General features: G+C 34.0%; 1 protein-coding gene across 1 annotated transcript; it reads right to left on the bottom strand.

The window, feature by feature from the left end:
* Positions 1-1,035: 1,035 nt before the first annotated feature.
* On the bottom strand, positions 1,036-7,700 carry LOC143247062 (uncharacterized). Its single transcript, XM_076494443.1, has 6 exons — positions 7,504-7,700; positions 6,648-6,700; positions 3,127-3,240; positions 2,835-2,876; positions 2,398-2,424; positions 1,036-1,185 (listed from the first exon to the last, which is right to left on the bottom strand). The coding sequence occupies exons 1-6, from the start codon at positions 7,607-7,609 to the stop codon at positions 1,144-1,146; spliced, it is 384 nt and encodes a 127-aa protein (XP_076350558.1). The 5' UTR covers positions 7,610-7,700; the 3' UTR covers positions 1,036-1,143.
* Positions 7,701-27,529: the final 19,829 nt, after the last annotated feature.

Raw genomic sequence — 27,529 nt, 5'->3', positions numbered from 1 at the left:
GTATACTTTAAACAGTTTAATTTTACTGAACTAGTGTTTCATTAGTGTGCGATTAGTCGGATATACAGTGATCAATTATTTGAACTAAATGCCAAAGGTTTTTGACCCAAGGTTTTTCAATAGTTATATTTTAAAGATATGTATCAATGATACTTATAGGAGAATATTTCTTTCAACATTTTCCAATTGTAAAATGGACATTTAAGAAAGTCTGGCCTGTATCTTCAGAAAGATACTATATTTAATAGAGCTATTTTTGGTTTATGTGGTCCAATAGCTGAATGATGTCATTATATTATGTAAGGACAGTCTACTCAACAAGGTGACCTGTAAGGTTGAACTTCAGTTTATTATACGAATAGTACTATACAAAGAATTGAAAAACGATCTTACTGACCAAATGAATAAAATTATAGATTGGATCCTGAAAACTCTCTCTGCCTCAGATTTCATCTCAATCGTACTGTTTACTCAAGATACATAAACTTGACGTTCCTCTTAGACCCATTATGTTATCAGTGCCGTAAACTCACTTTGGAAAAATACAGCCGAGTTTCTTGTGAAACCTCTAGATTTAGAAGTTAACTCACAAATGAGAAGCAACAATACAGAAGTGTTTGTATAAATTTCTAAACCTTCTTTATTCAACCCTCAGATATTTTTGTCAGTTTCAATGTTACAAATATGATCCCGCGTTTGTGTTCAATGGATAATGATGGAGACAGAAGAATACTCAGCAGCAAGCTTTACCTTACTCATTATAGATTGAATATATGAATAATTGTAATGTTATAATGAAATACAAAAATAATAAGATATTTCAAGCCCGATTCTTTAGTAAACATAAGTTCTGCATTGTTCTTGTTATGGAATCTCTTAAGTATCATTATATTAACTTAACTGACTGTGTTTCATCATATGGAATATGTTTCATTCTCCATCACCTCTTTATGACGATTAAACGGGAGGTATTCACCAATGTTTTGATTTAGAGGCATTACAATGAACATAAAAATGAAAAACACTCAGAGAGTATTGCTTAGGTGAAGTATTTTATTTATGAAATAAAAGAAAAAGATACACAAATGCAAACCATTGTAGAGGAAACGTGTACGTCTAATGAATACCAAGGCCATTCTTCATCTATTGAAATAACATTTTAAAGGCTTCACCGTAACATTGTTCCTGTTGAAAACAAATCACCATAAGATATGTATCTATACAAATATATAGAAAAAGAGAGAGAAACGGTTACCACTTTAATGTAGTTTTGTCATCTTCATATCAGTAACGTACAGTTTAATCCTATTAAACTATAAGCACGAATTTTCAGAACTTTCAAAGAACCACCAAGTTTGCAATGGTCTATCTCTGAGTTCTACCTTTCTCTTATTCAATCACTGCTAACATTGTTTCAATGATTTGTTTGTTTGTTAATAATTCAGCACGAAGCTACATAATGAGTTATCTGTGCTCTGCCAATCGAGGACATCGAAACCCGACTTTTAACGTGTGCGTCCGCTGTGCCACTGGGGGGCTGTGTCGATGAAGTAGCGTAGTTTTATGAAAAGAGTCAACATGCAGTAAAGTGATGGTTTTAAAAACGTGTTTTCTTTTTAAGACAGCGTATCTTACTTTCTTTACAAAATCAACAACAACAAAAACTATTATGTAGACAAGCTACTATCTAATTTACTCATCATAAACAAAGCAGATCAAGGTGTTTCGACCTTTCAGGTGATGTGAATTCACAAAAAAATGCCCATACACATGAATGGGTGCAAATGTTAAGTTGGCCTTAATTGTTTATTTTGTTTGTTTGTTTTTTTGAATTTCGCACAAAGCTACTCGAGGGCTATCTGTGCTAGCCGTCCCTAATTTAGCAGTGTAAGACTAGAGGGAAGGCAGCTAGTCATCACCACCCACCGCCAACTCTTGGGCTACTCTTTTACCAACGAATAGTGGGATTGACCGTTACATTATAACGCCCTCACGGTTGAAAGGGAGAGCATGTTTAATGCGAGCGGGATGCGAACCCGCGACCCTCAAATTACGAGTCGCACGCCTTAACACGCTTGGCCATGCCGGGCCAAGTTGGCCTTAATAAAAGCTCACAAAGTAAATTAACGTAAACTAAAGGCCATGCATTTCCAATTGTCTAGTCACAGAAATAACTTTTTAACTAGCACACGTGCTTATAAATCAAATCCTGCGAGTTTCTTCAGATTCTAAAATTAACTTATGCATGTATCTCTATAAATAGAACATCAGAATACAAAACTGTGATATTGTCTTATAAAAAAGAATCTACTAAAGGTTATGTGATGTTAAATTTATAGAATTCTCTCATACTATCACCTTAAAATCTTTTAAGCTTTTAAAAAGATGTGTACTTACTATTTCCTGTTTAACACTTTCTTCAGTCTGTGTACAGATAAAAACGTAATGTTACAAAGTTGTAAAACTGCATTTCATTTTTTTAGAATAACTGAAAACATTGGACAGAAAATAATCACCAGACATAAATGTCCTAAATGCAAACAAGTAGAGACATTTCTACATGTCATTGTTTACCTAGAATATACATACTCAAAATAGTGTATTCATGTAACATCATAAAAATTATAATAAATATATTTCTCCTTCTTTACCATAATCAGTTTTAGGATACTAAAGATACGTTTAGACGTGCATAACATATTTGCAGACATTTTCCTCTCAACATTAAACTCCTAAAACATTGAAAAAACGAACTTCTAAAATGATTTAGTGAATAATATACAAATATATATATATATATATATTAATGTGCAAAAATAACAGAATGCTCTTACCTGAAATGACTTATCTCCTTTACTTTCTACACAATACCACAGCTGGTTTAAATGAAAACAAAAAAAACACACTGAGAACACCTTCTTCTAATTTCGAATCATCATGATTAGTTAAAAAGATTTACATGGGTTATTCGGACAGTCTTACACTGTTAAATGATTTTCTAAATTCTATATCCTGTATAACGATTTTTATTACACATAATTTAAATATATACATTTTATTAAAATAAGCCAATCAAAGTATAAAGAACTACACTGCCGCTATGTAAGGTATCTATGAAACACATACCAAATTGCCAATTTCAGTTGGAGTGTCTGCACACATCTCTTTAAAAGCCAGTGCGTCATCCTTATTGCCAGATAAATGTTTCTTTTTGCAGTTGTCCCATTCGTCGAACTGAGGCTGTTTAAGGAAAAAAAGCAGGGATAACGTAACGTTATTTGTCTCTCTCTCTTTGGTTACACACATAACAAAAAGCATAAATGAAGACAAAACTGAAACATCTATCACGTTTAGTGGGTGTTTTAAAGTTCTCATAAGAGCGTTCACACTGAGTGTGCAAACCTCGTGTAATTTCATTATCAGATGGCTAAAGTGTGATAAAAAATTAGACTTATTTCCAAATGTATTTTAGAAAATATGTAACAGATTTCAGAAGTGGACACCTTGTAGGACACCTATAACGAAAACTGTATAGATTATTGATGCAATAAGTACATCCATCTTTAAAATAAAACTTAACCCATAATATGCTCAGGGTTGAAAAACTATTGGAAACTCTAACAGTGTTCATACTTCATGAACTGCATTTGAAAATGAAAACTCGGGTATGTGTTCAAATGAAACAACTCTTAACCACAACAGATGAATGGGTGAATACAGCCTACAGAGCCAGATCACTTTGTTCCAGCTACGTGGTTCTGTTTTTATAAGCCTTTTATTAAAACTAAAAGGCACGGCAACATTTTCTCACGATAAAAGTTTGTAGCAGATTGGTTTGTCAAACATTTAATTATAGTATTTGGATGGTATTCACAATCGCCAGACCTCACTAAATAATCGTGTGAACTCACCACATACATATGATAGGTGAGATTTGGAACTTTATTATGCAGTGAGCTACTTTATAATTTACAGTTATTTTTTTTATTTACAAGACAACAGAAAGCATGAATAGCTTCCTATAATTTGCTTAGACGTGTAGATGACGTATTAAACATACACTGTAAAACAAATAACTGTACAACATTAATATTGAAAGGAATAACATCGATACTAAATTGGTATTAACTTAAATCAATTTACATAAGCTCTTTATGAATTTACCCTCAAAGTAACGCGTCTGATATTTCCGCACTAGAGAAAATAATTAAATTATTATTATTATTCAAGTTCACAAGTTCCTCCATATAACGCTAGGATCGTAAGTGTAACTCTTGACTTCCAAACATAGCACTGATTTTATATGTTTCATTCTGTAAACAAGCCTATCAAAATCGATTACGTCAAATGTAACCATACTTCCACCATGTACACCGCAAGCGAACGAATTAAAGAAACGACAGTGTTTATTATACCTGAATATTTAAAAATACCATGCGGTATGATCATAAGTCGTAGAAAATGAATTGTTCAGATTAAATTCGAAGTAAAATTTTAACTTTTCAGTGAGTTGGTTTGACTCACAAAAAACCCACTTTCACACATAGAAGATATATATACATTACATAGCCAAAATTATCTGGACACCCCTTTTAATTAGTGGGTTCGGCTATTTCAGTCATACCCATTGCTAACAGGTGCATAAACTCAAGCATACAGCCATGCAATCTCTATAGACAAACATTATCAGTAGAATGGGTCGTACTGAAGAGCTCAGTGACTTTCAACGTGGCACTGTCATAGGACGTCATCTTTCCAACAACTCATTTCGTCAAATTTCTGCCTTGCTAGAGCTACTCCGGTAGACTGTAAGTGTTGTTATCGTGAAGTGGAAACGTCTAGGAGCAACAACAACTCAGCCACGAAGCGGTAGGCCATACAAGCTCACAGAGCAGGACTGCCAAGTGCTGAAGCGCGTAAAAATCGTTTATCCACAGTTTCAACTCTCACTACCGAGTCCAAAATGCCTCTTGGAGCAACGTCAGCACAAGAACTGTTCGTCGGAAGCTTCAAGAAATGGGTTTTCGTGGCCGAGTAACCACACGCAAGCCTCATATCACCATGCGCAATGCCAAGCATCGGCTTGAGTGGTGTAAAACATATCGCCATTTGACTCTGGATCAGTGGAGACGCGTTCTCTGGCAGTCTGACTGACGAATCTGGGTTTGGCGGATGTCAGGAGAATGCTACCTGCCTGAGTCCACATACTTTTGGCCATATAGTGTATAAAATGAGCAAAAAATGTTAAAACGTTCCTGGATTTCATTTAAGTAAATACCGATCTTTAGCTATCTCTCAGGCAACAGTGGTTAATCAAATCACTTGGACTTCTATGCAGCTAGAAATGAAGTTTGTTTTTGCAGATGTGATCCTTGCGGTATAATCGTTTCATTGCGTGGCAGTAACTCAATGTGGATCAACTCAACAATATCCCACTAAACGCTATACAAGACTTTCCTAGGGTGGAGATCCATTCTGGGCTTTGCTTTAGCTAGTTTACCTGCACTGAGCCATTGTCTGCGGCGCTTAACATTTTTTATAATATATCCATTTTTCATCTCCAGTCACTAACCTGTCCAAAAAAGGTGAGTTACGTTCACAATAGTGCAGAAAAGTGCAAATGTCCACTCTTGCTCCAAGATTGACTTCTGTCAAATCATGGGACCCATTTTCCAAAGTTTGATATCTTTCCAAGCTGTTGCAGATGACAGTGAACTGTTGAATGGGTTGAATTAAGATTATGTGCTAGTTCTTCAACTGTTACAGCACAATCTTCATCAAGTGCAGCCAGCAGCAAGTCATCATTAAACTTAACAGGACGACCTGAAAGTGGCGCATCACTTAAGCTGTAGTCACCTGATCTGAACTTCTGAAACCGCCTTCGACATTTTCTTTCATTGAGAGACACTACATCATAAACACCTTGAATGTTTCGTGTAGTTTCTTCTGCACTATTGCCTTTTTTAAACTCATAAAGCATTATATGCCTCATGTGCTTCTCAGACACATCCATCTTCATAAGGGTTTATTTAATTAATGATCTGAAAAAGTGGAGTTGGGTTAGTTTCTTTCATTTGTCTGAACATTTTTATACACGTCCTACTACGTATTTTAGTCGTTAAAGCCTTCTACAACGACAGAAATGATGATGCACTTTCTGTATTAAATTTTCGGACATTACTTATGGGTTTGTTTGTTTGTTTTGTTTGTTTTTTGAACTTCACACAAAGCTACTCGAGGGTTATCTGTGCTAGCCGTCCCTAATTTAGCAGTGTAAGACTAGAAGGAAGGCAGCTAGTCATCACCACCCACCGCCAACTCTTGGGCTACTCTTTTACCAACAGTGGGATTGACCATAACATTATAACGCCCCCACGGCTGGGAGGGCGAGCATGTTTGGCGCGAGGGGGATGCGAACCCGCGACCCTGAGATTACGAATCGCACGCCTTAACACGCTTGGCCATGCCGGGCCCTAGAAATGAAGAGTTTCTGCATGGTTTCAGCCAAGAATAGTCTTTCCTTTACAGTATCTCTCTCTTACATAAACACGCACAAATATATGTATATAATTGGGAGTTATAGCTTCGAACTTAAGTTTAACCTCACCAGAATATTGGTCTCGTTACAATAATGTATATACACTTACCTTTGGTATAAGACTCTCACATCTTTTTATCTCCTTCTTAACAGCTTCATTTTCTGAAAATAAAACAATAGAGGTTGGCATTTCATTTCCGGTATGAAAAATTTGAGCTAAACACGGTATATGCGAACCTTCCCATTTCGAAAGAAATTAATGGTTATATAAATATTAATTTATAAAGTCATTTGAAGATAATCTTGCATCCAAGCCAAATTTCTATAAACTAAAAAAAACACACAAATAAATCCCATGATTTTTTCTTTCTTAAAACCTTTGTCTGTAAAGAATGTTTTCAATGAGGTGTGGCTTTTTGAAATTAATTCTTCGATTGGCCAGAAATAAGTTAAACGACTTACACCACAAAAAATCCGGAGAATCAATTTTCTGCTATCGATTTAATGTATTGAAAGACGTAGTGAAACATATGTTTCTGATCGACACGAAAAAATAGAAATACATGTAGTTAGACACGAATTAACCGGTAAAAATTTTTAATTTGAATAGTTACGCACATATACAAAGTGTGAGTGCACTGTATTAAAACTACTTTGAAACGTCATTTCAACAATTCATGCTCTATCTAGTATTATTGCAACAATATTTCTATCCTTATGTTCAAAGTAAGCCTTTCCTCACTGCTTATTTGTCAGATTTCTCCTAGTCTAAGATAATGACAGTTTTTCAACAGTCAGATTGCACAGAAATTCATAAGTGCTGCATCTTGTGACACTTAATATTTCTTCGTTTGGAATAGTATGGATGCCTGTTTCATTCTCTAGCTGCTTGAAGTATGTGACATGAAATTTAAGTTAGCTCTCACCAAGCAAGCCAGTATGCATATCCTAAAACTTAAACTTACCACTTGTATATAGCATACAAGTAGCTGCTCGTTCGTCCTCTTCAGTAGAAGTAGCAATCTCTAGCATAAGACTAGCTAAAAAAAGACCAACCAAGTTTATATTCATGGTGATAGTTTGTGAGCAAATCTTGATGCACTGTACGAGTACTTGTACACTCTGAATCACATAGAAAACAAAGTTAAGCTTTTTAAATACTTTTATGCGAATAGAATCAACATACCCAATCAAAAATCATCATGTATTTTAGAACATTGTGGTTTTATTTCGTTGTGAACAGGAAGTTTATTCAGGAAAACAAACATAACTGTTTGTAGTCACAGCTGCTTAAGTTCCGTTATTTGGGAAAATTACTTGATGGTTACTGGAAACACAGAGAATTAATGACTAAGCCACAGTACATCAGCTGTTCAAACAAACAAAATGAAGTTGTTTGAAGTTGTGACCTGAAATTTTAACTAAACCTAGTTTCCCAGAAAATAATTGAACTTATTTAATTCAATTTGAAAACACGATACTGTATAAATCAAGCGCTTTCATCAGCAAACAATTTTCCCCTCAAAAAGAAGTGTTCACCCTTCGAAAGCGCTCTGGTTATAGAGTATCATGTTTTTGGTGGTTGGAAAGTGACGTGTTAATGTTATTCACGGTGAGAATGACTCCCAGAGGTTTCATTTTAATAAATTGGCAAGAAGTTTCATCACATATCAATTTGTATTTCAGTCTCCCAAAGGCATTAAAAACATTCTTTCACCAATTTTACTTTTTGCATTGTCTAATCAATCCATAAAAAAGAATATAGAGGGGAAGCCTTCAACTAATCAACGGTAGCTACTGCCATTAAAACAAAAACCCATCTGACAGCTAGTGTGACATTATCAAAATTGTCATTTCCTATGTCCACATAGTTTCGATACTTTGTAACATCCCATTGAACATGGTTTTAGATGTACACTTCGTTCATCATCAATGTACAGGAAACTGTGTTGATGTTTTTTGCCTCTTGTATTTTGAACTGCATCAAAGTGAATCCAGGATCCCTGTGGATAGTACAAATCTGGGATGGACATAAAAGCACTAAATAAAACGTATTTTTTTTAACAAAGTCATGATAAATGCTCATATTTCAAGTGAGTGTGGTTCTCTTTAAGACTAAGTTGCAGACGGCATTTTGGCCATTCCTAGGAAGATTCTCTGTGGCATATACAACATGTGGCTCATGATTTCTCTTCAACCACTAGAACTTAGATTTTACTTATTGGGTAACTCAACAATTTTATTCAAAAATTGATCCTCTATCTAGCCTAGATGATATCTGATGACTTATCTTCAGACTTTAGAGTAATTAAACGCCATTATTTAAAGTGATTTCAGTTTTCCAGGTGATTAAATAGAGCAGACGTGTTCTGTTTTGAATCAAATAAATAGGATGCCATGAATAAAGAAAATGAAAAAAAGACTTCTTTTCACTTTTGACAGAAGAAGGTTTACCATATGCAGTGAAATCAGTCTAAATCGTCTTATGGGATGACCTGATACATCTCTAAAGTAAATATGCTAATATCTTTGCTTTATAAGGAAGAATGACATTGTGTATGATGCATAAAACTTTTTCAGTTATGATTTTGTAAAACAATGCCAAATGGAGTTAATCTCACAACATAAATATGAGACTTGTATGTTTAGCAGTATATTGTACCTCAAAGACTTGCGCATCGCTTTTTTATACGACTAATTCTTAAGTTAATCGATTTAGTCATTCTGAGGTAATTTCGATTACAAGGCATGCCAAATTTTAATATAATAATAATAATAATAATAAATTTATTAAGCAATAAATTAGACACAAAAAATCAAATATCAATATAAAACCATCAACAAAGAGTTAACTCGTCCTGTGATGGTTAAACACATAATAATGTAAAATCAAAACTTACAAAATCAATATAAAGTTCCCAGAATATTATCATCAGTATTTAAGATCCATTGTTTTAAGTATTTCTTTTGATTAACACGATTAATAGAAGATCTTATACTATAAGGAATAAAATTATGAATACGAGGTGCCAAATAAAGATATTGATGAAGTGTAACTGTTTTACGTGGTGTGGGTACATTAATTGGAAAAAAAGATTGAAGTCGTGTAAAATATGAAGTGACTTTAAAAGGCCTATTAAAAGAAACATGCAATGTAGATAAAGCTAAAAAATATAAATAAAGTTTATCATATGAAAGAGGGGAGTTAAATTTACTGAAATCGGTATCAAGCCTCAGAAAATTCCTTATATGCCTGAGATTAACACAATAGATTTCTAACTATCATAAGACCTGTAACAAATTTGCTGCTATACATTTACTTTAATACCTATGTTTGTTTCAGTATAGTTTTTTATGCATGTCACGTATATTGTTGAATGTGTATTGAGCAAGTACCGCCTGTTCATAGAATATTCTCGAGAGGAAGAATTAATAATGTTATTTACGAAAATACTGGAGTGTCTTCGAACATTGATGAACGTTCGAGAATCTCGCGTTATTCGTATATAAAAGCAAGCCATCACAAGACGCCAAGAGACAATTCTATATTGCTGATTAGCTACAGCCAGTACACTATAAGTTTCGGAATTGTGATTAACGCTTATTAATCGAAAAACTACAGATAATTGGTCAGGAGGATTTATAGATTTGAAACATTAGAAACCGATAAACTTCACTGAATTAAATTCGGACATTGGTATTTCTAAGAGGACATTACACATCTTCGCCTGTTAAAAGTCAACTTATAAGCGGTTTGAGGCCAATCGAGCTAGCTAGCATAAAAGTGGTGTAACAGTATCAAATCAGAATTAATTTGCTCTTCGTGAACCTGGATCGTCGATAAAATATTTGGTTCCAGACCAGATAGAAAACTCAATATAATTTGTAAGTTTGTGAAACCCTTGTATATAAACCAATATTTGTAATAACTGTTTATAGTAAGCGTTATTATTAACTATATTATTATTATTTGTATATTCAAATATATTTTGTTAAGAAAGATAAATGTGTGTATCAATCTTGTTGACAAATATCATAAGTTTGATACATATTAACATTTAATTAGATTCTAAATTAAAACTAAAATGTCCGTGTATTTGTGTCATAATATGTAACGTGCGAAACATAATAAATCAGATACTCTTCCAAAATAAAGTATAGTACTTAGCAAACAACATCACCTAAACTGTATTAAAATAGATACACTGCGTAAACGTCCCCGTCGCACCAAACATGTTTGCCCTTTCAGCTGTGGGGGTATTATAATGGAACGGTCAATCTCACTATTCGTTTGTAAAATAGTAGTCCAAGAGTTGGCGATGGGTGGTGATGACTAGCTGCCTTCCCTCTAGTCTTACACTTCTAAATTAGCGACGGCTAATGAGATAGCCCTCGCGTAGCTCGGCGTGAAATTCAAAACAAACAAACAAACAATCCCTCTCCTCTCGGAGGAAGAGGTCTAATGTACCTGACCCTCCTGGGTATTTAACATTAATACCCAAATACCCACACGGTGAAACTCGAAACTCTCCTCTCGCGGATGATTGCGATGAATCGAAGGTTGGCGAGTGTGAGACAAATAAGACGTGCTCTCTCCACGCAAAAAAAAGGAAAAAGTTTGAATAGATAGGCTTCCCCAACCAGTACAGTTCAATAATATATATCTTATTACAAGTGCGATAGACCACACAGACCACCTGAAGAAATCAACGACAACAGAGCGGGAAACCGCGGCCCAGATCTCACTTGGAAACCGGAATCAGACAAGGACAAGCCATGGCTGACGAAAAACAAAGTGATACCGATCAGGAAATACAGAAGTCAAGTAAGTCAAGTCTTGTTGGTGGCAAATTAAAAAATAATTTAACAAATTATCCATTGTTAGCGTTATGTACTATAGCAAAAAAGGAACTTAGTACAGCTGAAAAAACAAACGAAAATAATGTAAGAAAAAGAAGAAAAGTAAAAAGAAAAATTAAAATACACCTTCCAGGAAGTAAGCCGCAGCCTAAAGCCATTGTTGTAAGAGGGGTTCACCAGACCATAAGCCTAGAACTAATCACACAAGCTTTAAACGAACAAGGCATTCCACATAATAATATAGAACGTATAATCTCAAAGAAAACACAGGCACCCACGAATCTTATACATATTGACATAGACGACAGTTACAACACACTAAAATTAATAAATAACGGAATAACGCTTTTGTATAAAAAATACCAAGTAGAACAATTAAAAACTCCGGCAATTGTAGTAACACAATGTTACAATTGCCAAAGATATGGACATGTTTCTGCAGCCTGCTTAGCAACACCGAGGTGCTGCGGCTGTGGCGGGGAACACCATATCAATCAATGTAAAAAAGATAAGGAAACGCCTAAATGTTGTAACTGTGGTCAAACCCACACAGCCAATTATAAAGGATGTGATAAATACAAACAAATAAAACAACGTATTTATCAGATAAGAACACCATCAGAACAGAATCAGCCTAATACAAACAGCCTACCAAAAACAGACATATCAACATAATTCAATAAAACAACAAAAACCACATATGCAAAAATGTTAAAAGGAAAAGAACCCCACAAACAGCAAGAACAGAACACTATTACTCAGAATAAGAACACTTTAACACAAACACAAAAGCCAGATGAAAACAACAACACCATACAAGAAACGAATATTAACACATCAGATAAAACAAGCCTTTTAACAACAATAATTAAAAACATAATTACAGAATTCGTAACAGAATACACCAAACCAAACCAGACAACTAACTGTTTTGAATTACTGATTAATATCTCCAAAAAACACATCACACCACACATACCCTACATAATATCAACACTTACAGGTTACATGCTCACAGCACAATGTTCACAGTAGTGTATTTCAACATCCAAGGTGCAATAGCTTCCAAGAAACATGAGATCGAAGACCTAATACAAGAAACTAACCCCCATATTATAATAGTAAGCGAAACTCTGATATACAATAACAATAGATTTAAAATACCAAATTATTCAACCATAAGAAAAGACAGAATAAATAAGAATGATGAAAACAGAGGCATTATGCTGCTCTACAAAATGGAGCTTTCAGTAATAGAAATTAAATTGAGCAGTAACAATGAACATGTTACTGTCGATATCCTGCAAAGGAATAAAACAAAAGTAACCGTAGCAGGAATTTACTGCTCACCTAACAAACAACTAGATATAGCATTACTTAGCAACATCTTTTCCCACAACCAAAACTCCATAGTTATGGGTGACTTAAATAGTAAAAATGTTACCTTTGGATGCCGAAGCTCAAACTACAATGGTAGAAGTCTATTACAATTCATAGACGATAACAATATAGTTTTATTAAATGACACCACCCCTACACATACAGCGTATGCCACTAACTCCAGTGACATACTAGACCTGTGTATGTGTACATATAATATAAGCCAGAAAATAATAAAATTTCAAGTGGGAAAGGATGTTGACAGTGATCACCTCCCAATATATTGTGTCTTTGATCTCGACCCCCATAAAAAATATAACATATAGGAAAGAAAAATTTAATTACAGAAAAGCAGATTGGCAAAACTATAAACAGGAATTAGATAACCAGTTACTTAATAAAGTTATAAAAGAAGTTAAAACCCATATTGAAATGGATAACTACTGTCAAACAATTACGGAATGCCTTCAGGAAGCAGCCAAGCTAACAATACCAAAACAACACCATAAAACAACAAAAAACACATGGAAACCCACCACAGAAATAATCAATCTAATCAAAAAATGAAGACAATTAAGAAGACAGTACATGATAACAAGAGACAGAGAAACTAAAACGCAAATAAACAACATTAGAAATCACATCAGAACACAAATAAAACAACAAAAACAAAATAAATGGGACAATTACTGCACTAAACTAAATGACAAAACTGACCCGAAAAAATTCTGGTCACATCTTAAAAGACTCACAAATGAAAACACAAACACAAAGAAATATCCTCCACTTGAACATAATAATACCATAGCACACACAAATAAAAAAATAGCCGAAGCTTTCAAAGATCAACTTCAAAATACTTTTAAAACTCACACTGATCCAGATATGAATACATATTTCTACAATAAAGTCACTAATCACATATTAAAAAATAAACATCAATTTGAACCAATTTTTCCAATAAACATAACTGATACAAATACAAATTATGCAAACACATCACTAACAAATGAAATATCCCTTCAAGAATTACTCGAAGCAATAAAAAACACAAAAAACAAAGCACCAGGTGAAGACGAAATACAAGCTATCCTTCTAAAAAAGGGCACTCCGAAATTGTTTGACCACCTAAATTCACTTTTTAACTTATATCTATCCTCAGGATACATCCCAGTTTCTTGGAAGCTTGCAAATATATTAATGTTCCATAAGGAAGGAAAGCCAGCGAATAAATCTAATAGCTACCGACCAATCAGCCTGACCAGCTGTGTAGGCAAAATTTTTGAAAGAATAATCAGTAATAGACTCTCCACATTCTTGGAGATAACATCAAAATTACCAAAAGAACAAAATGGATTCAGGAAATTTAGACAAACGACAGACCATCTAATCAGATTAACAGAAACCATAATAGATAGCTTCAATAAAAAAGAATGTACTGTCGCTTGCTTCCTTGATATCGAGAAAGCATTCGACACTGTTTGGCACGATGGTCAAAGGTTCCGAATGAATGAAATGGAACTACCGCGAGGAATTATTCGCTGGTTATCTAACGTTTTGGAAAATAGAAAGTGTAGAGTAAATGTTGAAGGAATATTTTTTGAATACTTTACTCCACAAGCTGATGTCCCTCAGGGAAGGGTAGTTAGCCCTATACTCTTCAGCATGTATGTAAACAATATGCCACTGAGGGATCCAAGTCATGGATTATCTTCACAGTTCGCAGATGATGTGGCAGTCTGGAAAAGTGCCGCAACACCCACGATAGCAGCCACTAACATACAACCGCAACTTAATAGAATAAGTGAATACTGTCAAAAATACAGAATAAAAATAAACACAGCAAAAACACAATTCGTAGTCTTTACGAAATTGACAAAACACAAAAAACAACAGCCAGAATTATACATGAATGGCACTCTACTCCAGATTGCCCCATCGGCAAAATTTTTAGGTCTGATCTATGATTCAAAACTAACTTGGATCAATCATGTGAACGAAATTAAAAATAAGTCTGGTGAAGAACAAATTATGCTAGGAGTCTAACTGGTAAAAACAGTGGAGCATCTACAGATAACATACTAAAAATCTATAAAACATATATTAGACCAGTAATAGATTATGCAGCTCCAGCATGGATAACTGTGAGCAATAAAATAATTAAAGCCAAACTACAAACAATCCAAAATACACTCCTAACAACTGCATACAGCGTTCCAAGAACTATATCATCCCAGTTTATTCACAAATACTCAAACATACCAACCATACCAGATAGACTCCTACATATTACAATTATGTACTTTAATAAGAATTGGATAAAAAACGAATTACTATGCGAACTAGACAGGTACCTCATACATGATGAAGCTAGTCCTAAACATCTCTCCCCAGTTAACTTATATTTTAAATATAAAAATAAATAAAAAAAAGAAAAAAATCATATAAATTTAAATAAAAAATTAATAATAATAATAGCAAAAAAATAAAAAATATCTTTCTACTATATATATATATATATGTATTAAACAATTAAAAATAAATGCCACCAACAAACTTGACATTTCTGCTGATAGAATAAAATAATCACAGTATACGAGCCACAATACATGGACATTGCCCTGAAAAGGACCAAAATAATATTCAGTTTCGCAGTTATAAAATTCGTCAAGAACATAAGTACGGGGAGGAGGAAGAGGTCGTAGAAAACCTGACCCTCCAGGGTATGAACTTTTATTACTCAAACACCGACGACATACTTCTTCTTCTTCTTCTCTCGCAAGAGTCTTTCAGATATTGTGTCTATGGTCAATATCTCAAAGACTCTTGCATAATTCTCTAAAATATTTTAATAAGAATTGGCAGAAGAATAACTTAATGTGTGATCTCGACAGACACCACGTACATGATGTAAATAGTCCTAAATACCTCTCCCCTTTTAACATGTATTTAAGGAATGCTACACAAGCTCGCCACCGGCCCGGCATGGCCTAGCGCGTAAGGCGTGCGACTCGTAATCCGAGGGTCGCGGGTTCGCGCCCGCGTCGCGCTAAACATGCTCGCCCTCCCAGCCGTGGGGGTGTATAATGTGACGGTCAATCCCACTATTCGTTGGTAAAAGAGTAGCCCAAGAGTTGGCGGTGGGTGGTGATGACTAGCTGCCTTCCCTCTAGTCTTACACTGCTAAATTAGGGACGGCTAGCACAGATAGCCCTCGAGTAGCTTTGTGCGAAATTCCCAAACAAACAAACAAACAAACTGGCCACCTTGCACTCGACACTTAATCCTTGTTTTTCTATTACTGATCCCTAATTTTCTTATATAATTCTCTTTTATTTTTTATTTTATTTTTTCTATTTTATTGTTACTACTAGTGGTAGTAGCATTTTCTCTATGGAAAAAATAAAAAAAGAGAAAAATACAAAAAATATATTAAAATGAAAAACAACAACCTTTTCTTATGTGTCTATGCATGGACTGTACCCTCAAACGGGCCTGAGTACGGTGTTATACTCTGGCCCAAAGCTATAACAAAACAAACCCCTGAACGCCAGACGCTATCAACGTTCGGGAGGGAGGAGGAGGTCTAATGTACCTGACCTTCCTGGGTATTTAACATCAATACCCAAATACCCACTCAGAGAGGCTCGAACTCTCCTCTCGCTGAGTTCTAAGGTGTAAGAATCCAATGGTTCTTTTCAACTCAAGAAAAATAATTAACGGTTCATATTAATAGGGAGAACATAACTATGAAACTATGATTTAAATTCACGTATTATCCTGAAAAAGTTTTCACGTAATCATAATCAATATGTATAATTTTTAATACAATATGAGTCAAAAACTCTGAATAGATTCTAATGTTTCTGGATGCTTTCTCAGTGAATCTGTCTATAATAGAGTTAATAGTCAGTACGAGAAGGGCCCATTCTTCGTTAAAGTGCTTCGTTTAAAAGTCGTACACTATGGGCTTGAATGAGCCTTTAATTGAAGAAATTATTTGGATTACGGCTTTCGTCTATCAGTTAATGTGTAACGACACCAGTTTACTACATGTACTTTCCTAGCAAAAACTGTATGTTGGGCACAGATTATGCCTACACAAAACAGACCGATCAACCATACAAATATGATGTAGGCGTTTAAATTAACGAGCAGCTTTTCTTGGTATGACTCGTCTGTCGACTATGCAGATTTGTACTTTTCGTAAAGAAAACGTGGCAGAGCCTAATAAGCGGAAAAGTAACGCCATTTCTGAAACGTCTGTACACTTATACATTTAAAAAGGATAATATTTATTTATGTTTTTCTTAAAATAATTTGCCTTTTAAATGTGTTAAAAAGAGAGTTGATTTCTTGGAAAGTAATAGAATAAAAACTTTAAAATGAACAAGCTAGTTGAATTTGTAGATGTGATGAACTGTAACGTTAGTATGTCCAATATATTAAGCTTTTTATTGTTTTTGTTTCATTTTGAAACACCTTAAGAATTGTTGACCAAATAGGCTGTTACTTTTAAAACATGTAACATAATACTACGAATTCGAAAAATGTAAAATCACTAATTCAACAGTGGTGTTACAAGAAAGTAAAATTAATAAAAAAAAATATGTAAGTTATGTTAATAAAGTTCAGCTATAATATTACCCGACATAACCAGGTGGTTAGGGCATTCCACTCGCAATCTGAGAGTCACGGATTTGACCCTCACACCACACATGTTTGTTCTTTCTGCCGTGAGGGCGTTATAATGTTACAGTCAATCCCACTATTCGTTAATAAAAGAGTAGCCCAAGAACTGGCGGGGGTGGTGATGATTAGCTGTCTTCCCTTAAGTCTTACACTGCTAAATTAGGGATGGCTAGCGCAGATAGCCCTTGTGTAACTTTGCACGAACTTCAAGACAAGCACTTTATTAAACCATCTAATTCTTTTATGTGTTTGAAAATGTTTGTGGAGACCTCTAAAACAATCGAATAATTATTACATCCTAAAATGGTTATGGGCCTGGCATGGCCAAGCGCGTAAGGCGTGCGACTCGTAATCCGAGGGTCGCGGGTTCGCGCCCGCGTCGCGCCAAACATGCTCGTCCTCCCAGCCGTGGGGGCGTTACGGTCAATCCCACTATTCGTTGGCAAAAGAGTAGCCCAACAGTTGACGACTTACACTGCTAAATTAGGGACGGCTCGGTGCAGTGAGCTAACAACCTACTCACTTAAATACTTGTTGAAGAATCCGCAAGCGATTGCGGTCCTATGTTCCTAGATGGAATCTAATGGTGATAACTAACTAACTAACTAAAATGGTTATAGAAACATTCATTTCTCATATCCAATAAATATTTATTTCACACGATACGAGAGTTATTTTTTTATGTTTATAATCAAAACTCCATTCCTACAATTCTTTGATTTGGGAGCGTACCCTCAGTTCTGAATACATCTTATAGCAAAACCACATCGGGCTATCTACCGTATCCACAGAGGAGAATTGAACCGCTAATTTTACAGTTGTAAATCAATAGCCTTACCGCCGCCCCAGCGGGGTACCTCAGTTCTGTAAACCCATTTCCATCTGTCCGGAAAAGCTATTTAATTATATTAAAAAAAAACAAACAGCATTGCACCCAATACCGAACTCAAATTTATCTGAAAGAACTGTGTTTATGTATAACTTATTAGTTTTATATAATCCTTAGTAAATTCTGATCTCAGTTAATTTAAAAGCATTTAATACTGTTTAATAAATTCGAATTTGAAGTCAGTAATGATAACTGATAACACAAGTTTTTGTTGTTGTTTTTAATTAGCTTTTATGTGGTGCAAAGGATGATTAGATTTATTATTTGATTAAGTTTAGATGTATTTAAATTTAAAACAAAATATATTTATAATTTGAATATAGGTCTGATTTCGTTCCATATATCGATACGTTTACATACGTATAACACTGAAACTTAAGATAATCAATTGTGTAAATTTGCACTAAAATAACCATAACTTTCGTTGAAACTTTCTATGCATAGATCATAAAATAACTCCCCGTCACACCAAACATGCTCCCCCTTTTAGCCGTGGGGGCGTTATAATGTCACGGTCAACCCTACTATTCGTTGGTAAAAGAGTAGCCCAAGAGTTGACGGTAAGAGATGATGACTAGCTGCCTTCCCTCTAGTCTTACACTGCTAAATTAGGGACGGCTAGCGCAGATAGCCCTCATGTAGCTTTGCGTGAAATTCACAACAAACCAAACTAATTAGATTATATATTTATGTTAATAACCGTATCACTCATTCGTTATTCACTTAGTACCATGAATGCCTGTTTACTGAACTGTTTACATTATGAGGCAAAATTTCAGATGAAAAGTTATATGAGAATGAGAAACATTGTGAATTGCAATGTCACAGTTTAAGTTATTATTTACTCTTTGAGGTCTAAAAAAATAAAAATGAACTTAAGTTTAATTTAGGAACTTGCTATTCACATTCTAGTTATCTTGACCTCTGACCCCTTGAAAATCATTTATCTTTTGTATCCCTATTGTCTTCGAGTTTATTGTACTATTCTATTACGTATTATTGTTTAGGATTTTAAATTTAATTTTTATGTCAGGAAGTACCTTATTTTTTTGAAGTATTTGGTGCTCATTATTTTTAATTTAGTAAAATAGAACACTTATTCCAATCCATTTTTTTTTCAAAAGCTGTTAACTATTGTTTTTATTAAACTTATTTTCATTTAAATCTAAAATGCAAAAAAACAAACAAGATATTAAATATAAATCACAATATTCATAAATTAGTGCATTTTATTGTATACTAAATTGTTACTAATAATTTGAATGCCATTAGATATCTGTGCATGTGTTGAAAATTTGCAAAATTCCTCATTTTCTGTTAATTTTATAATAACTAAAATGGGATGATATATTTCAGAATGAAAACACTAAATATTCCATTCTGTGCCAGATCTTTTTTTTTTTAATTAGGTGTAATGTAAAAATTTTTTATCATGTATTCCAAAGTTCATGGCCACACAACTTCTTAAAAGATCAAATATTATTAATAATTCTTGAATGGAAAACTAGATCTATTATTGAAATGACCTAGAAATAACTTAACAACACTTCTTTTTTTAAATGATGGAGGGGCTTAACTCAGCTGTGAATAATCTATTTGATAGATCTCAGCATTGTTAAAACTGTAAAATAATAGTATTGAAAGTATTTATTACTCTTAAAATGCCCCAAAGTAGAAATGCATTTAGTTTAAGATAAATGCAATTTTCGATTTATACCAAAAATATGTTTGTACAAAACAGAGGAATGATAAAAATGATTTATTTGTTTATTTTTATATGTTCTCAACTATCTGGTTTCTTTTTCCATGTCCAAAGATTCCTTAAATGTAGTTGTATTAAAGTCCTATTTGGAAAATGGTAATTATATATATATATCCATTTGGTGATTAAACAATCAAAAGAATTGATTGAGTGGTTTAGTTAGATTGTTCAGTTACTAAAATTTAAAAGATATCTTAAAGTCATTTTAAAATACTCTTGAGATAAAAGAAATAAAACACGCATTATGTAAGAAAGATGCATTGTCAAGTCACTTAAGGCACAAAGATCCAGTATCAAGTCACTTAAAATGTAACTGAAAGATCCACTGCTAAGTCAGTTAAGATATAACTAAGGACCTTTTGCCAAGTCAGATAAGATACAGCTAAAAGACCCATTGTCAATTCAGTTCAGACCCAAGTAAAATAAGCATTCACTGCCAAGTTAGTCAAGACACAAATCAAACAAAGATGCATTACCAAATCAGTTAAAACAATTTGTAAATCCATTGTCAAGTTATTTGAAGAACAGCTCAAATAATAATCCACTACCAAGTCAATTACAACTCGGAGATCCACTGTTAAGTTCTTTAAGGTGCAAATCAAAGATACACTTCCAAGTTAGCTAAGACCCAATTCATATAAAGATCTAGCGAAAAGTCAGTGAAGCCATACATAGAAGATTCACTGCCAAGTTAAGACACAACTGCAAGATTTACTGGCAAATTAGTTGAGACACAGCTACAAGATCCACTAGAAAATCAATTAAGATGTAACTCAGAGATCCAGTTAATGTGTGATAAGTCAGAATGTGAATATAGATCCATTGTCAAGTTAGTTAAGGCAAAACTGAAATATAGCTTCACTGCCAGTTGAGTTAAAACAAAAAAATAAAATCCATTGCTAAATTAGTTATGACAAATCCAAATAAGGATCCACTGCCAAGTCACTTCAGGCACAATAATGATTAACAGCCAAGTCAATCAGTGCACAACACAAAGTTTCACTGTTGAATTAGATAAGAAATGAATTAAACATTCACTGCAAAGTCAATTAAGAAACAACTTGGTGATTCACTGCCAAGTTAAGTAACAATTCAAAAATCTGCTATTGTACAACTCAAAGATCTACCACATAATCAGTTAAGACCCAAGACAAAGACTCACTACAAAGTAGTAAGAAACAACTGAAAGATCCAATGCCAAATCAATTAAAACACAAACCAAATAAACATCTGCTGCCATGTAAGTTACAGCATCACTTTTTTCTTTATGCATGCCACAGACCTTGTCATCGTCTTTGTTGGAATTAGTATATTCCAGTATCTCTCTCATGCATCATCTGCTAACCAATAGTAGCATAGCATGACCATATGATGCATGTGTTTCCTGCTATACTCCTGTACGAAACCTTCTCTTCTTGTTTGGCAGCCTTTGAGTACAAACATTTTCTTTTGTTTCCTGTGTAATACATAATTTTCACTTCAAGAGGTTCTCTTTTTCTTTGTTGTTGTTGCTCTCTTTCTGTACTTGACAATTTTATGCACATTTCAAGAGTTATAACCACTTTGGGGTCACACCAACAATCAGCATTTTGTTTCAGGTCTCAGATGCAAGGGACTCAACAGTGGATCTTTCTGCTTTTTCCCCATGGCTCTGCTGACATTATTTAAAATGACAAGGATTTTGACTTTTTTTCTTCTCCTGAGTTTGCTGTTCTTTCCCAATTACAGCCTGCAGATTCATCTCAGCCTTCACAGATTTTGTATTTCAGGTTTGGGATGTTTTGCTTCTTCTATCTCTTACTTCCTTCATCCATCTCAACCATTTTTGGTGTTTCCTCTCTCTTCTGATATTTGGGTCTGTACAGATCACTTTTTTCCCAATTAAGTGAAGGGGTCAGCATGCTGTGTCCCCAAGGGTCTCATCAGTACACCTTTTCTCACCATTGGGCTAACAATCCATTTTTGGAACAGTAGTTGTTGGGTTGCTTATTACCTCTTTCACGGGTGGCTCCTGATTCTAACATTGTCTCACACATGCCCAGTACTCTTGCCTACACTGTAAGGAGGGTTTCCACAGAAAGCCTAAGGGATTTTCTACCAATATCCTTCACCTTCTCCACATCAGCCCATATATCGTTCTTGGCTCTGACATTAAGTACATAATTTCTTTGTTGTTGGTCCTTATAAATACAGACTCAGTTTTGGCTCGTATCAGTTAACTCGCCACTTATGTCATGGGCTGATGGCTTTCTTCTTTTCTTAGCCATAACATCTTTGGTACTGTCCATGACAATTTCAAGCCTCAGCCTGCAAGCAGTTCACTTTTTCAACTTTTGTGGCCTGTTTGTCTTGATCACAGTTTTCTGTACCATCTAAACCTGTTTCCTATCCTTCATCCTCACATCCATTGCCTATTCCTTCAGATTTATTTACTTTCTTTCATTGAGGTCATCAACAACATACCACCAACAGCACCAGTGTCTAGTGGGTATAGGTTTAGTGGGTGTTCAACTGTTGAATTTTTCCTTGCTGGCATCTTGTTGCTGATGAGTGGCTTTGGTTCATCCAGAGGGTTTTCCTGTCAAATCTTTTTCTCCACCTCCCATTTCCTTTCCAATCAACATGAGTCAATTTGAGGCTGTGTAAAAGGACTTAACGTTTTTTGAATTGCTAGCCAAATTAAAGGGAAAATTTTCAAGAATACATTGCAAGAAAGGCACTGTCTCTTTAATAAAATAAATTATTACTATGAGGTACAACCATCTAAGTGAATTAATAGACAGAGATAGTATTAGAGTTTTACAGAATTAAAATTGATGGCCAAAAAGGAAGATTTAGAGGACAAAAGATAAATTATGGAGTTATGAAAAAGAAAGTAGGATATCAGAAGGACTTAGGGAGAATAGATGAAATATAATCTTAAAACTAATAGTAAGGATTTCTTTATATGTAAATAAATGTTTCTTGATATAATTCAAAGACACATTCTTATACTCACTTGTTACTTTTTATATTCATATATATTTACACACACAAAGTAAGCAGTATGTGAGAATTAATATTGTTTTTATGAAGGAAGTGGTAGAGATTTTGTTGATAACAATGAGAATACTGAGCTGTAGTGTCCAGTTAGGTGTAAAATGATGTAATTAAAAAAAACCTATCCACTAGCCTACGAGTTCTCAAATCACAGTATTGGGCTATAGGCAACTACATAATACAAGTTTGAGAAGCAGATTGGCTAAAAGTCAACAAAACTATACTTTCTTTAAGTTATGTGGTCAACTTAGTGTTATTTTGTTCAAAACTGTTATGCCTTCCTTCTTGTCATATTATACTCAGAACAATATTCAGGAAATTTCCAAACACTACTAATTTATTTTGTAACATGCTAAAATCAACCAAAATCAAAACCTGTAACTTTTTTAAAAATATAATGAATTTTTTTTTTTTAAATTTGGAAGAGGTAAAGCAAATGTTTTACTTGATATTATTTTTCTCACTTATTTTCATTCTTTGTATTGGTAATACATAACTTTTCATATTTTTAAATTTAATATATACAAGTATTTAAATGTCTCCACCTTGTGATTTTTTTACATATTTGCAAAAGGTATTTATGTTAACTATATGTACATTTGTCCTTAACTTAGACATAACTATTCTTTTACAGTTGTTATAAGAATTAAAATAGCATTAGACAAAAAAGAAAAGTGTAACTTGTTGATGTATTATAATTGAACTGTTTTTCAGGTGCTTGGTGTAGTGGAAACATTAAATCCAAGGAAACAGATGAAAAGCCAACTTACATGGTAACAATACTTAACACAACAGGAAATTATTTCTTTTTAACTGATTGTTAAGACTTTTGCATATATAAAAGGTGTTAGTACATTTTAAACATGTCCAAGTGCCCGGTATACCTGTGATTATGTTGCAGAGACTTGAGGCATTCTTCTTCAGCATGTTGCTTCTCACCATGAAGCCCAAGTATTTAAATGTCCAGTGTGCCCGTTTATAACCCAGTATCGAGCTAATTTGTGTAGACATAAGCGAACTATTCATGGAATTCAACCTAGTGTATCTCATCATATACTACAGAAAATTAAAGTAGGCATAAGAAAGACACAAAAATTTCAAGATGGTGGCTATTGTGAAAAACAAATTAGATCTTGCCAGTCACTTAGAAATGTGAAAAACAGGACTTTTCAAGCTTTATCAAGCTTCCTTGAAAAATCTCAACTGCAACCAAAATCACCCAAAGAAGAATATGACACCTTTGATAAAAAGTATTTTACTACAACAAAGAAATCAAGTGAAACATTGCTACCAGGAGGCTATCTTCATGTACAAAGAGTATATAGATGTCGGCAGTGTGATCTTGTTACTATAAACCCCAGAAAATTTTTATATCATCGTCAAGAACTTCATATGGAAAAAATTACCGTGTATGAATGTCCTTACTGTTTGTATGCATCAAAAAACTTTCAAAAGTTACAAAGACATTGTGGAATGATACATAAAAAAATGCTTGTTAAAAATACAGATTTGATTCAAGGCAAGCAGAATCCTCAAAATGAAAGAAAAGCTATAAAAAGCATTCAGAATTCTTGTCAGAAAATACTTAATGCAAGGTCTTTAATGTCTTCAAGCAAAATTATAAAAGATAATGAGATGGTTAATGGTTAAACAATAAGTTCCAGAGAAAATCTTCAAAAGACTGATTATGAATGTTTCAAATGCAATTTGAAAACAAAAAGCAAAGTGGAAATGAGAAAGCATGAAAATAGTTTTCACTTGAAGAAAATGTTTTTCCTTTGTTTAAATTGTAGCTATGTTACTAGTGAGCGAATAAAGTGCACTAGACACTGCAAGTTTCATTCATTGCCAAAATTGAAATGCAGTTTTTGCCATTTTCAAACAGCTTATAAATGGAACCTTGATCGTCATGTAAAAAATCACAGGTTAAAAGGAACCTTCAGATCCTCTGAATGTTCCTTTAAGACTCATAATAAACAATCCTTATTGAGGCATCAGTGTGATCATAAGAATTCTCACTGTGAACAGGAAGAGAGCAGTTTTCCTAATTATACACAAGGTACATACAAATTTCTTGACAGCAATTCTATTGCAGAAAATAACGATGGTAATTCACTTGTCCATGATGAAAATTGTAAAAATTCTTCTAAATTGTCCTTTACCTATGGCAAGACAGAAGCCATGAAAAGTAATAAGTTGATGAAAAAAAGACTCAAATGTCGTTTCTGTGCTTTTACTGCTTGTCCATCTGGTGTAAGAAGGCACAAAATGGGACATCTAACAAAGAAGAAATACTCGTGCCCAACCTGTGGATTGGGTTTTGATCTTCTTCCATATTTCACTCGTCACATAAAACAGGAGCATGGAACAATCGAACAAGTAACCAAGATTATTGTGCAAGGACTAAAACGAAAGAGTGGAACTGTCAAGTCAGTTCCAACTTGTGTTGTATGTGGTTACAAATCAAAGTGGATATCAGGATTAGAGAAACATCTCCGTGTTCATTCAGGGAAGAAACCCTTTTTATGCTGTTATTGTCAATACCGGACTAAATGGAATGGAGATTTGACTAGGCATCTGAAAAAGTATCATCCCAAGAAGCCTCAAATACCATTTTTCAAACAAAAACCTGTGCCAAAAATTAAAATAAAGAAGTCAAAAAGTTCTCTATTTATCATAAATAGTCACATGTCCAGTGGTAGTGTTAAGTACAAGTCTTCTGTTCCTTTGAAAAAAGATGTTAAAACACTGACAAAAAATATGTCACATTTGAGTGATAATGAAGAATTACCCCTTGACTTAAGTATTCCCCCAAAAAATACCAGCTCAATAAATAAGTACAAAAAACTATCTTATTCAGAAGTTAATGTTTGTAAAGATGAACCTAATAATACCACACAAAATGATGAACAGAAATTGCACTTGGAGATTAGCAAGATGAATGAATGTATTTCACCTAATTGTTCATCAAAAATAATGAAAAATCAAAAGTACAAATGTAACCAGTGTCCTTTTGAAACATGTTTGGTCTCCAGTTTTCACACTCATTATATACAGCATCATGAAAGACAAGAATTTGTGTGTTCTGCTTGTGGGTATAAATCTGACAAGCAGTTGGAGGTAACTAAACATATTAAGGTGAAGTTTGCCAATGATTCAGTACATCACTGTGCCACTTGTTTATTGTCCAGTAATATGGGAGAAACTGGCTTTAGTAAATATTTAAAGTTTTTGATCGAAGCACCACCAGATAACTCTCAAAAAGACTACACAAATTCTGACACGGAGAGAGCAAATGAAATGTTTAATGAGAGTTCAATGATCTCTCACAATTACAGTGATACGACAGAGAAAACACTTAGTACAACTTATCTGGAGCAGTCAACTAATTCTGGAGAATCTAAAAATAAAATATTTAAATTTGGATTATTAGGAAATTATACAAGTAATATAAACAAATTATATCATTGTAATCTTTGTAATTTCAGACATTCTGACAGGAAAGTTGTTGTAAGTCATATGACTGTTCATGCTGGAGTTAAACCTTATCGCTGTCGTGTCTGTAAGTTTACGTCTAACTGGCGTCATGTAATACTTAGACACATAAGAAATAAACACTGTAGAAATCTTAAAGATTTAGAAGAATGTTTCAGTTTTAAGTTGAAGAGCCATGTTCTACATCTTTCAAGTATCTCAACAGAAAGCAAACAAGTTGCTAAGGAAAACTGCTATCCTCTTGAGTGTTTCAAGTGCAACTTGTGTCCCTATAGTTGTGAAAAGCAGTTCTACATGAAAGCGCATCTAAAAAAACATCAGCCAAGAGAGGGATCACTTTTGAAGTGCTTACATTGTCCATATTTTGTAAAGTCTCGGAAAACACTTGTAAGACACATGAAGTTGCATTAACAGTATTGTGGCAACATAAGCATAAAACATTCTGTGAGTAGTGCTACTAGTAGAGATAAGGATTGGGAAGATGTTCCCATTCTTTCTGGTAAAAAGGATAACAGAATTAGTTCTAATAATATTCAAAAAGATGTCAGAAGTATCCATAAACGTGTTGGTGATAGTGTTGCAACTGAGGAAACATCAAGTAACTCATTTTTTGGATGTATATCATTGTTTAAAAAATATATGTGTTGTCAATGTCCTTATAAAAGTGACAACAGAAAGCAGTTTCTTCATCACAAGCAGTTCCACCAACCAAACAAATCAGCCCCACATAGGTGCACAGTTTGCTCCTATTGGGCAACAAGACTACATTTGTTGAAACAACACATGAAGCTTCATTTAACTAATACAGAGTTGACTGATGGACATGATGATCTACCAAACAAGGAAATAATTGAAGGAGGTGTTCCTATTGAAA

This window comes from Tachypleus tridentatus, chromosome 3 (assembly GCF_004210375.1).
Source record: "Tachypleus tridentatus isolate NWPU-2018 chromosome 3, ASM421037v1, whole genome shotgun sequence".
Taxonomy (NCBI): Eukaryota; Metazoa; Arthropoda; class Merostomata; order Xiphosura; family Limulidae; genus Tachypleus; species Tachypleus tridentatus.
This window is presented reverse-complemented; position numbering and strand designations above follow the sequence as displayed.

What these genes read in the sequence shown, in the direction of transcription:
- LOC143247062 (XM_076494443.1), bottom strand. Translation starts at nt 7,609, where the DNA reads ATGAATATAAACTTGGTTGGTCTTTTTTTAGCTAGTCTTATGCTAGAG. An exon ending in GTGAGAGTCTTATACCAAAG is followed by an intron (nt 3,241 to 6,647) that starts GTAAGTGTATAT and finishes TTCCTTAAACAG; the next exon opens with CCTCAGTTCGACGAATGGGA. An exon ending in CAACTGAAATTGGCAATTTG is followed by an intron (nt 2,877 to 3,126) that starts GTATGTGTTTCA and finishes CATTTAAACCAG; the next exon opens with CTGTGGTATTGTGTAGAAAG.